The sequence below is a fragment of the Paroedura picta genome, chromosome 10, assembly GCF_049243985.1.
Source record: "Paroedura picta isolate Pp20150507F chromosome 10, Ppicta_v3.0, whole genome shotgun sequence".
NCBI lineage: Eukaryota > Metazoa > Chordata > Lepidosauria > Squamata > Gekkonidae > Paroedura > Paroedura picta.
In genome coordinates, this window is record NC_135378.1 from 54,419,330 (window position 1) to 54,430,361 (window position 11,032).

General features: G+C 39.8%; 1 protein-coding gene across 13 annotated transcripts in view; it reads left to right on the forward strand.

The window, feature by feature from the left end:
- Positions 1 to 10,822, forward strand: part of INPP4B (inositol polyphosphate-4-phosphatase type II B) — a 291,154-nt gene extending 280,332 nt beyond the window's left edge. For 7 of the 13 annotated variants that reach the window (XM_077300219.1, XM_077300215.1, XM_077300220.1 and 4 more), the window contains one exon: positions 5,391 to 10,822. In XM_077300219.1, the coding sequence (XP_077156334.1) occupies positions 5,391 to 5,565 (175 nt within the window). In that variant the 3' untranslated portion in view covers positions 5,566 to 10,822. Of the gene's footprint in view, positions 1 to 1,543; positions 1,682 to 5,390 lie in introns of all 13 variants that reach the window. The other 6 variants (XM_077300218.1, XM_077300213.1, XR_013224780.1 and 3 more) reach the window with 5 other exon arrangements.
- The last annotated feature ends 210 nt before the right edge of the window (positions 10,823 to 11,032 follow it).

An 11,032-nucleotide genomic window follows, 5' to 3' on the forward strand; every position in this document is an offset into this window, starting at 1 on the left:
TCAGATTAGTATTACATCAGAAAAAAAAAAGTATTTGTGTGAAGCTTTTGACTATTCCTTTTTCATCCTTTGCTTCAGCTTTGATCTTGGTCTCTGGTTTTAATGACATTAGTGTCCAGTTTATATAACAAGTGATCATTTTCCCTTTTCCTTTTTTAAAATGTCCACATCAATTAATGTGTGCATTTTAAATACTTGTACACTGCTCTCTTATCCATTAGCCTGTATAAATTAAGAACTCGCAACATGCACATTCGTAAAAGGTTGAGATGTATTTAGTTCATCATTAACTGAAAACAATACAGTAAGAAATAAGAGACTGCATTCATGAGATCTTATCATGTACTACAATATCTAGTTTGGGATTTAATTAATCTTTTCTGTCAAGGCAGAACCAGGTACTGCTGACATGTGCAAAATACTGTGACAGATATTTTAGCCTACGTGAGCTGAAGATTTCATTCATGCTCAGTCACATTCATGTAAGTTCCACTTTTTCCAATTTGGTTCTGCTGTTTGGGCCTCCAATCCCAGGCACACCCACCTTGCAGTTAGGCTTAAATGGTTGTGTGCCAATTCACTGGTCCATTTTGGTTTCCCAGTTTTGAAATGAGATGAAGTGAAACAGACTGAAATGGCTAACAGCTTATGGGTGCAACCTCTGTGAGCCATCTCATTGATTGGTTTTGCTTTCCCCCTCCTTCCAAAGGGTGAAGCAAAATGGACCGGTGAGAGGGCTGCCAGCCATTTAAACCTAATGCCAGGCAGGTCCACCAGTCAGCTGTTAGGTTTAAATAACTGCAAGCCATTAAACCCATCAGTTTTGCTGTCCTCCCCTCCGCTTTGAGGTGGGGGGAAGTAAAATGGGCTAAATGAGTGGCAGCCATTTAATCCTTCCTGGATGATCCCCCTTTTCTCCTGCCCACAAGAAACCACATCTGGGAGAAGGGGGGATTCAAACTTTCCAGTTCACTTTGGGGCATTTGGGGTTCAATTTGGTTTGGCATTCAGTTTCAAGCAGCTCCAAACTGAACTGATTTTTTTTGTCATACTCATTCTTATTTACAATCCACTTTGTCATTTGCATTGTAGATGGAATTAATCTTCCCCTAGGGCAGGGGTAGTCAACCTGTGGTCCTCCAGATGTCCATGGACTACAATTCCCATGGGAATTGTAGTCCATGAACATCTGGAGGACCACAGGTTGACTACCCTGCCCTAGCGTCATAGGGTCATGGAAGGCCAAGTAGTTCAGTGATGCACAGGCAACTACAACACCCATTAGGCTGTGCAAAAATAAGCGTACAAGAAATAACCTTGATGATGGCATGAACATAAATGGGTGTCAAGTGGTAAACATTTTTAACAGTGCAGTGTATCCTTAGAAACAGTGTTTGTTTTCATAATTGGTTAGCAATCTGCCATCAGTGATGACAGGTCGTGTGTGTGTATATGGGGGGTGGGGGGAGGACTAGAATTTTCATTAAACTGCATGTCGATCCCTATGCATGAGATACTACCAATTGCAATTTGCACAAAACAGGGATGAGTTGTTCATCCTGAGCCAAACTATTTTACAAAAAAATAGTCCCTGATTGAGGACAGAGCGTGAGCTGAATCAACAGGCATTCAAACATCTCTAGTCAAGGAGCCGTGGAATGCATGAAGTACGGAGTCAAAGGTAATTGCATAAAATGTTGTCTACAGACTATGCACAACAGCAAAAAGTTGCTGTTTCTCTAGTATCCACAAGCTAATTAACAGTTGCTGAATAGTTCCAGAATTTACCACAGTAGTTGATCTCTGTAATGATTAAAGAATCCTAAGACTTTATTCAGCCTTCGGGGATAGGGCAACATTCTGTTAGCTTTCTTAATGAGTTCTGGATTTGATTCTGAGAAGAGCTCAAGAACTAGCAAGAGATTCAGGGGTTGTTGCAGTGACTGGGAACAATGAGCACAAACGATCACTTTTGATTTCAAAAGAGGGAACTTTGCTAAAGTGATGGCACTGATCAAAACGAAATTCATCAGAGGAAACTATTTAAAACTACACTGACGCCCAGACAAAACATGTACTTCAATTTAGGAACAGTACCATCAGTTCTAAACAAATTTTGAGTCCAGTACAGTGGTCCCCAACCTTTTTTAGGCTGGGGACCGGCAGGGCAACTGCCCCGCCCGCGCATCGCGCATGCTTACTGTGGGAGGGGGGGAGAGGGAATCAGGGCCGTGCCTGCGCATTGTGCATGCGCGGTTGCGGCCCTGATTCCCTCTTCCCCCCTCCCGCAGTAAGAAGCTTCCCGGGCCGCAAGCTTGCAGCCTGGGAAGTTTTTTACTGCGGGGGGCGCGGGGAGAGGGAACCACGGCCCGGTGCCATGGCCTTCCGGGCCGCTGCCCACAGGTTGGGGACCACTGGTCCAGTAGCACCATTAAGACCAACAAAGTTTTATTCAAGGTATGAGCTTCCATGTGATTAAACCCATCAGTTTTGCTCACCCTTGTTTTGAAGTGGAGAGGGGATGAAGTGAATGGCTGAAAATGTTTGCCAGCCATTTAACCCTTCCTGGGTAATGTCCCTCTTTCTCCCAGCTATGGCCAGCCACAACTGGGAAAAAGGGGAATCCAAACTGGCTGGTTCAGTTTAGGTGAAGGGCCACCCCAAACTGAACCAGAATTTTATGTTTGCGCCCATCCCTACTCATGAATACAGTGGTATTCATTCTTTGACTTGCAAAAAGCCACATTTGCAATCATCATCAACCAAAAGAGCCACAATACTACTGTATGCCCCACTCACTACCTGACCAAACATGCATACATATATAATATGAAATATATAATGATTAATGTTAAATATATAAACATAAATATAGCCAAATATTTTTCAGTGCAGCAAAACTGAAATCCCACTAACTTATTATATACATTTACTTCTGGGCATGCTGTCAGAGTTGTGGAGTCAAGTCCTAGAAACTGAAATTTGAAGAAAAGACAGAGATGGCATGTGAAATACTCACAGGTTGCTCTTGAGCACTAGAGAGAGTGCTATTGTACTAGCTACAAACCAGCAAGTGTGTTTAAATACTTTCTATAGATTTATGCTTATAGTTAAGTTTTAAAAAACCTTTAAAAGCCAATAATTCTTATAACATACTATTCAAACATGTAAATGAATATTTAATGTCAAGTTTGGACCTAATTTTTGTGAGTTGATTAAACCTAAATGTTAGTTATAAATCAGTACTGACAATTTCAGGAAGGTAGCTATGTTAACAGCAGGTAACATAAAGGGAAACAGAAACCCAACCTGAGAAATAGGCAAGAATCAAAACGGTTAGAGATAAAATCAATTTGAGAAAAATATAAATAATTTATTGGAGTTCAAATATTTAAAATCCTTAAAAGTGTATCTGTTGGCACACATAAAACATTTGTGTAAGTACTCCAGTATTGCCAAATTGCTAGGACCTAGACTTAACCTGTTTCAATCTAACAGATCTTCATCAGAGGTCAATAATACAGATGTGCATGTATGTAAACAACATATACAATTTTCCACAAGGGGGAAAAATTTGGTTTGGTATGGCTGGTTCTGGTCCTGCAAATAAGTTTTTAGGTCAAGGTCCTAACCATTTGGCAATACTGGTGTACCTACCCAGATGATTTATGTGTGCCCACTGATATTCTTTTAAGGTTTTTAAATATCTGAACTCTAATAAATTGTTTATATTTTTTCTTTAAAAGAAAAAGAATCTGCAGTAGAATAGCTAGACTTTAGTCCTATAGCACCTTAAAGACCAACAAGATTTTCAGGGTCTATACATTTGTGAGAGTCAGAGATCGCTTTGTCAGATAACTAGTAAAGGGAGCATTCACTTTCAAAAACTGATATCCTGGCAATTTTGCTGGTCACTAAGTTAGTACAAGTCAGTGCTGAGTTTGCAGCAGGACATTAATTGCTAAAAAGCTGGAAATATTTTTGTATTAGGAAGTGCTTAAAACCAAAAAAAGTTATGAAATACTTTGGGCCATTCCGCACCAGGATCTATGTAGCAAATTGGTTGCGGAACAAAAAAAACGCCATTTTAAATAGTGGAATTCGTCGTTATGCATACCTGCCTTTGTAGTGGAATCCAGTTGTGTTTCTATCATTTCCCAAAGGTTTACGGTCTCGGCAAAAATCGCTAGCCAGGAAGCGATATTGCCAAGCTTTGTCCCACCCCTGGCCATCAATCAAACGAGCAGCCAATGGGCAGCCGTTATCATGCTCCCAAAAAAGCCCCTTTCCGTTTAAGGAAGGTTTAAAAAAAACCCACATGTTGCAACGAATCTGCATTGATTCGTTGCAACGGAGAGACCCATCTAGCTAGCAGGTGTTGTTTGAGCTGCCGTTTCATCATTGCCACGCTCCCCCCGAGTGGACAAAAAATATCCCCCCCCGCATGGGCGCGATTTTCGGCCGAAAATAGAGTGAAAAATAAAGGGGTAATAAACCAGCAAACGGGGCTGTGTGTTGCTTGGTGACTTTAAACAGCTCTGGGGAGCTTCCCCAGCCGGGGAAGCCTCGCTGGGAAAATGAGAAAAAAAATGGTGATCGCTTCGCCGGAAGATCAGAGGAGAGAGGCAGGGGGAGGGACTTTGCAGAAATCGCAACAATGGTAACGCACAGAACTTTCCCGCTAGTGTTGCAGATTGGTTGCAAGAATATAGCGCTTTCCGGAGGGTGAATCCACTTTTTGGGATTTCCCTGAAAGCGCTACAACGAAGCGCTTTTTGTGGATCGGTTTCAGGAGTGTTGCAGATTGTCAACGACGTTGTGTATAACAGCAAATCAGTAGTGATTTCAATTTGCAACCATTGTGCAATTTTGAACGAGTGCGGAATGGCCCTTTGTTTTGCATGTGGCTCTCCAGGGTCTGAGCAGAGCTCCCTGACTGGAAGGATTCCCCATCCATTTTGAGGCTGGGAAATGCTCTGCAGGCCATGTTGCATCAGAGCTCTATGCAGCTTTGCATCATCTCCATTTGTTCTCATTTGTTGTACTGAAAGTCATACATTTATCCATTTATTTCCACTTCATAGCATTTGTGTTCTTCCCTTGTCGGAGGGCATTCCATTAAGAGCTTCCATCCTGTGAATGTGCCTTTAACGTGCAAAGGCATACTAGCAGCTTGCTTTCACTGGGCACTTGTTTTTCTATTCAGCTTAAAAGGTAGCTTAAATATTTGGAATGCTGCGCACAAAGTAACCCTGAAATAGAAATATTTAGTATACATTTCTTATTCTGTATGGCTAGCTTTAGTGTATCTGTTGTTGGACTACCTAAGTGTTGCTTTTTCCTTCTATTAAACACTCTCTTATTTGTTCCTAACTTCCCCTGTTTAACAGCAGACAAACCCAGGGAACACTGAATGAATCGGATGATCCCGAAACAGGCTGTCTAACTGATAACAAGCCAACTTCTCGTCACTTCTATCCTGTCGCCTTGCTGCTTGTCAGCTCACATTTGCTGGTTGTGTGGCTTATTTTAAGTCTTGCTCTATTATTAGCCAAATATCAGTAAACTTCTGTTCCTTTCTTTTCTACAAAAGCTTGAGATTTTTAAAATATGTGCTGTATTATTTCTACATCTTCATACCTGCAGAATTTGTCCTTAAAAAGCCAACGTCTTTAACTGTAAATGTTTTTTTAATAGAAATGAAGAGGGCATACTATGCATCAAGGGGTTGAATCTGCTTCTTATTCCTAGGAAACCTCTCTGCACTGTCATTAGTTCTAAGAAAGGCAGTTTATATTAGTGGCTCTTAATCACATATGATTCTGAGTCATTGAACACAGATTCCTGTTCAGGGCCAATTCACATATTTACATAAGGGGACCTATTTGCAGAAATCACCCCCTCTCCTCTCTGAAACAGACAGTTGGGCAACAAGATGTGGAAATTGCCACGGCGGGTGGTTTTTTTGTTTTGTTTTTGTGGCCCTCAAATTGCAACCAACTTATGGCAGCCCTGTAGGGTTTTCAAGGCAAGAGACATTCCGAGGTGTTTTGCCATTGCCTGCCTCTCATAGCAACCCTGGTATTCCTTACTGTCTCCCATCTAACACTAACCAGGGCAGATGCTGCTTAGCTCCCAAGATCTGATGAGCCTGAGCTAACTTGGGCTATCCAGGCCCCAGTTTACCTCCTCAGAAATAATGTTTTCCTTAGATATGATAGCTTTGTAGTGTTCACATGGGGAGACCACTGGGGATACACACTGCATGGAGATATTTTTATCTGTGGCAATAATCAGCCCTTAATCAATCAGCAATGATGAGGAAATGGGACATGGATTTGCACACGCACACATTGCATCTAGGGCTGCATATCTCTGCTGTTACACTTTAGCAATCATTTGCAACTGGATTTTCCTCTGTGGATTAAGAACAAACCAGTCCAGTTGCGAATTATTGCTATACTGCAATGATAGTCTGATATCTAGCAATGAGCTAGGTCATGTGCTCGGAGCAGGTTAGTTTGAAGGACTAGTTTTCATTTAGCTCTTTTTCATTGATACTTGCTGGTAGGATCTTCTGTTTGAGCAAATAAGTTCACACTTTTTCTTTGTTGCTACTAACCCCTTTCTGCCAAGCCATTCTCAGACATTAGATAAGTTATGCTTTGTAACCAATTAACCTGTTTGTAATTGTTGCTTTTGCTTTCCAAAGCACCTTTTATGTTCCTTTAAGCAAAGTCTTGTTGGCCTCTTGACGCACCATGGTGGCTCTCGTGGCTTTTGTACTATATGTGAACGAGCATCTTTTTTTTTTTGTAGTGCTGAGAGTTGGATCAGATGGTTAGAAAGCTGTCTTCTTTATCTTTCATTGCAAAGCTGAACATATTGAAAATGAGACAAAGATGCCCATTTCGTTTTCCAACCTGTAGGGCCAGATTTAATAAAATGCCTTATCCATAGAACCTTCACACAGTAGGTGAAGTTTAATGTGTACAGCAGAAGCAAAATAATTGGGGGTGGGGAAATTATTAGAAATTTTAAAAGAAAATATATTTCTAAGGTTAGAGTAAGAATATATCATAAAGTATTTAATCAAGCCACAGTGCAAGATAAATATTAAAAATCCCATGACATACTTCTAAGGGCAATAACTGCATTGGGCCTGGCCTTGGATCTAATTTTGTAAGATGTATCATCACTTGTGGGAGAAAAATATTGTAGAGTTGAATCTTTGTTATTTTTACTTCAGTTGTTGCCAAAACTCTGCAATATATAAATAAAACATATTTATTTATTATTTGTTTCATGAAGTTGTCTTTCTCCCCCCCTTTTCACCAGAGAAGGATGCCGCATAGAGAATGTACTGAAGAATGTCAAATGCAGAAAGTATGCTTTCAACATGATACAGCTGATGGCTTTCCCAAAGTACTACCGACCACCAGAGGGGACATATGGAAAAGCTGATACCTAAGCTTTAGACCACAAAAAAAAAAAGATCACACAGCCACGTTCATTAGTTGACACAAATTGCTTTGTTTTGTGTGCACCTCAGGTTTGGAGAGTGAAAGAGGAAAACTACATAGGGGCCATTTTTTGCCAAAATTGTACTGTCACTGGGAGAGGGAGAGAGTGATAAAGTATGGTAGGTTGAATGCTCTGAAAACTAGCAGTCTGTTTACATAAACACAGCCTCTTCATCAAAATTATAGTGTGTGTCATAAGCCAGCCCCAACTCAAAGTTCAGTCATTAATCAGATTGAAGACCAGGTGCTGAGACACGGGTGAATCGGTAGAGGTCACTATGAACCTGGACAGAAGTAACACCTTGCTCATCACTCAGCCGGTTTAGGATTGATGGCAAAGCAAAGGTGCTGCTCTTCTGTGGTTCATGAGAGATTTTGAAAGGAATGTTAATGTCGGTGACCCTCAGTAATTTTCTAATGGATCTCTGCAGTTTCAGCTGCATGTGTTAATGTTGAAACAAAACAATTTTTTGCACACTTTATCTAAAGCTTGAGTGTTCCTGTATGAGTCTCAGTACCATAGGTATAATCCAGAGAACCATGATTGGAGTTCTGTTCAGAAAAGAGAGATTTCTTGCCTCCTACCCATTGCAGCCCTTGAAAAGCCATTCCTGAATCTTGGTAATCACTTTGAAGTCATTTGGGTTGTGGTAAAGAAGTCCACAGCTAGATAGGATAATCCTTTTTTTTTCTTTTCTTTTTTTTGCATGAGCAAAAGTGCCTCTGCTCATTCAAAAATGCCTCTGGATCCCGCAGACAATTCTTGCTGCCTTTCAGGATCCAAAGCTGAACCAGCCTCTCCCGAGTATTAGAGAGACCAACAGAGCTTACTTTTGGTACACCAAGAATATCTTTTTTTTTTAAATTTGGAAGGTATCACATGAAATATAAGGACAGGAGCTATTTTCCAGGCAAATGTATAGAAATGTATAAAAGATGTGGTGTACGTTTGTATTTAAATTATATAAAAGAGTCATATTTAAAGGTGCTGCACTGACTGATGCCTCCAATTGGTGTAAGTGAAATTCTTTTTTAAGTGTTTGCTCTGTGAAAACTCTTGTAAGGATGCAGAACAGGAGGGTTTTCTGAATGACGCATTTCCTCTAGGACGGCCATCTGGCATGATCTTGTTTTTTAGCTCATTTTCTTTAATGGATCTCACTTATGCTTCAATATATTTCATGGAGCCAGTGTGTTATCCGTCTCTACAATAAGCACTTTTGGACAATTTTTGTCCTGTAGAAAAGAAACCAACCAAAGTGTACAGAAAGATGTCAGAAAGCATCTTAAATTTTTTGACAAGGTATGTCTAAACTGACATAACATAAAGGCAGGTATAATTCAGAAATATTGAATTAGATATAATTGGCTGTTATTATGGAATAATTCATAGCAGTACATGCTATTGCATTATGTGTCTGTGATTTGTATTGTAATAAAATAATAGTAACATGTACTGTAATTTTACATAAATCTCTGACTGAAGGCAGTAAAGCATTAAGTCAGAGAATCTTTTTTTCTTCTTTTTTTTTGCACTAGAAATGTTAATGGTCAGGTATTGTCCATGGGGTCACAATGGGTCGGACACGACTTTGCACCTAACAACAACAAATGTAATGCACCAGCTCTTCTGCACAAGTCCCATTGAAATGAATAGGAGCTGCATATCTGTTCTACCACACATTTGTTCCAGTGGTGTGTATGCAGGAGAATGTATATGAAGAATAAAGTAGACATGACAGCATGTGTCTTTCCCAATAATTATATATGGTTAACTCCTTTTGAACTATTGGTTCAACTACTGGTTGAATCTATCCAATGCAATCGAACCCTCTCTCTAGATGAAGAAGCCCCCCATTAATAGAAAGAAACAGTTCCATGAGGAGTATGCCTTTCAACTCTATCCCAGCTCTGGATTCAACCTGTGGTACTGCTTTAAAAAGCTAAAATCAGGACTGATACTTACACATTGGGACTGATATCTCTGAACCTTTCAGTGACTTTTTAGAAAAGAAAAAAATAACGTATTGGCAGTTTACCTCCAGAAAGCTGTAATTCTTCTGACCTTGTTACAGGTTTTACAAGGAAATAGGAGAAAATCTACCAGCAGCAGTTAAAGCCGTGAATATAGGAAACTGGCTATGCTCTTGTTAAGTATAGTGCATTTTAAATTCTGCTCCAGAAAGGATGTTACTGAGTTAGCATATACAGCCGGCTGACACTTCTAAATTATTTAATACTATATAGAGTTTTCTGCATGCTTAAAACTACCAGTTTCTGTAGTAAATGTATTTTTACAGCACTTCCAATGCCATTAGATTTGGCTTGTCCCTTGTTTATTATTTCTTTTGCCATTTTTTCCCAGAAAAAAAGGAGTGATGCATTCAAGTATGTGCTTCCAGTTGCCCAAAGAACACTAAATATTTTAGCGTTCTTTAACAGGGAGGAATGGAATGTATCTGTAGGTCAGTGTTTGTAGGAAAGCATTGCACATACTTCAGAAACTTGTTTCCCTGAAGTAATGTTGTTTTCTTTATTGTGATAATCTTATGGGAGATAAGCCATCTTTCATTTTATGCTACCAGGCACTCAAAGAAGCCTGTTCTCTGCATGCAAATTTATGGATATGTAATATCCGATCTTGCGACCCACCACCATCCGCTGGCAGGAGTGGCAGGATATAAATGCCAAGATAGATAGATAAAACAAACAAACAAATATCCAGGTATAATCTAGTATTCAAAGCAGGATTTGGTCACAACGTTCAATAAAATGCAACATGTGCCTTGTGGTATTTGGGTTTCTTAAGGCACAGGAATGACAACAATTTTCTGAAACACAAGGAGCTTTGCAAAAGTAGCTGGTGGGGCAGGTGGTGGCCAAAAGCCATTGAATACATGGAAGCCTGTTGGCCAAGTCAGAATAGTTCTCTGACCTTGCAGTAGACTTTCTCCACTATCACTGCTAAGCAATATGTGTTTATTTCCATTAGGACTGTTGCAAGAGCAAAGGTCAGTGAGCTGTGCCTAGCCCCTATAAAGCATTGATCTCTACCATGAAATATTATAGGGGAAGTCCAAAGAACATGTGCTTTATCTAGGTGGCAGAGCTGGTGGAAAATATTTGTGATAGCTGTCCTCTTTAACTTTGGGCCTTGTTGCTTTATATGCATGCTCCTCTTTTTTGCATCGTCATTTTGCTTATTGGTCTAGAATGTTCAGTTGATTTCTGTGTGAAAGCCATATTCATTGTGCACGTGTGTGTGTTTTTATTTAAATAAAGATCCCCTATTTTTCATATTTCTGCCTTTGAGTTTTGTTTGTTTTCATCATAAAACAAAGAGCATGAATAAATCTGATCCTGGGAAGGGATGAACAGTATCCCATCTTTCTAAAATTGCATTGAAAAATGTGTAGTTATCACTAGATAAATGCTAAATCAAGTGATAACTTGAACATTTGAAAGAACTGTTACAATAGCAGAGCTTTCATGTCCTCTCATATTGTTTG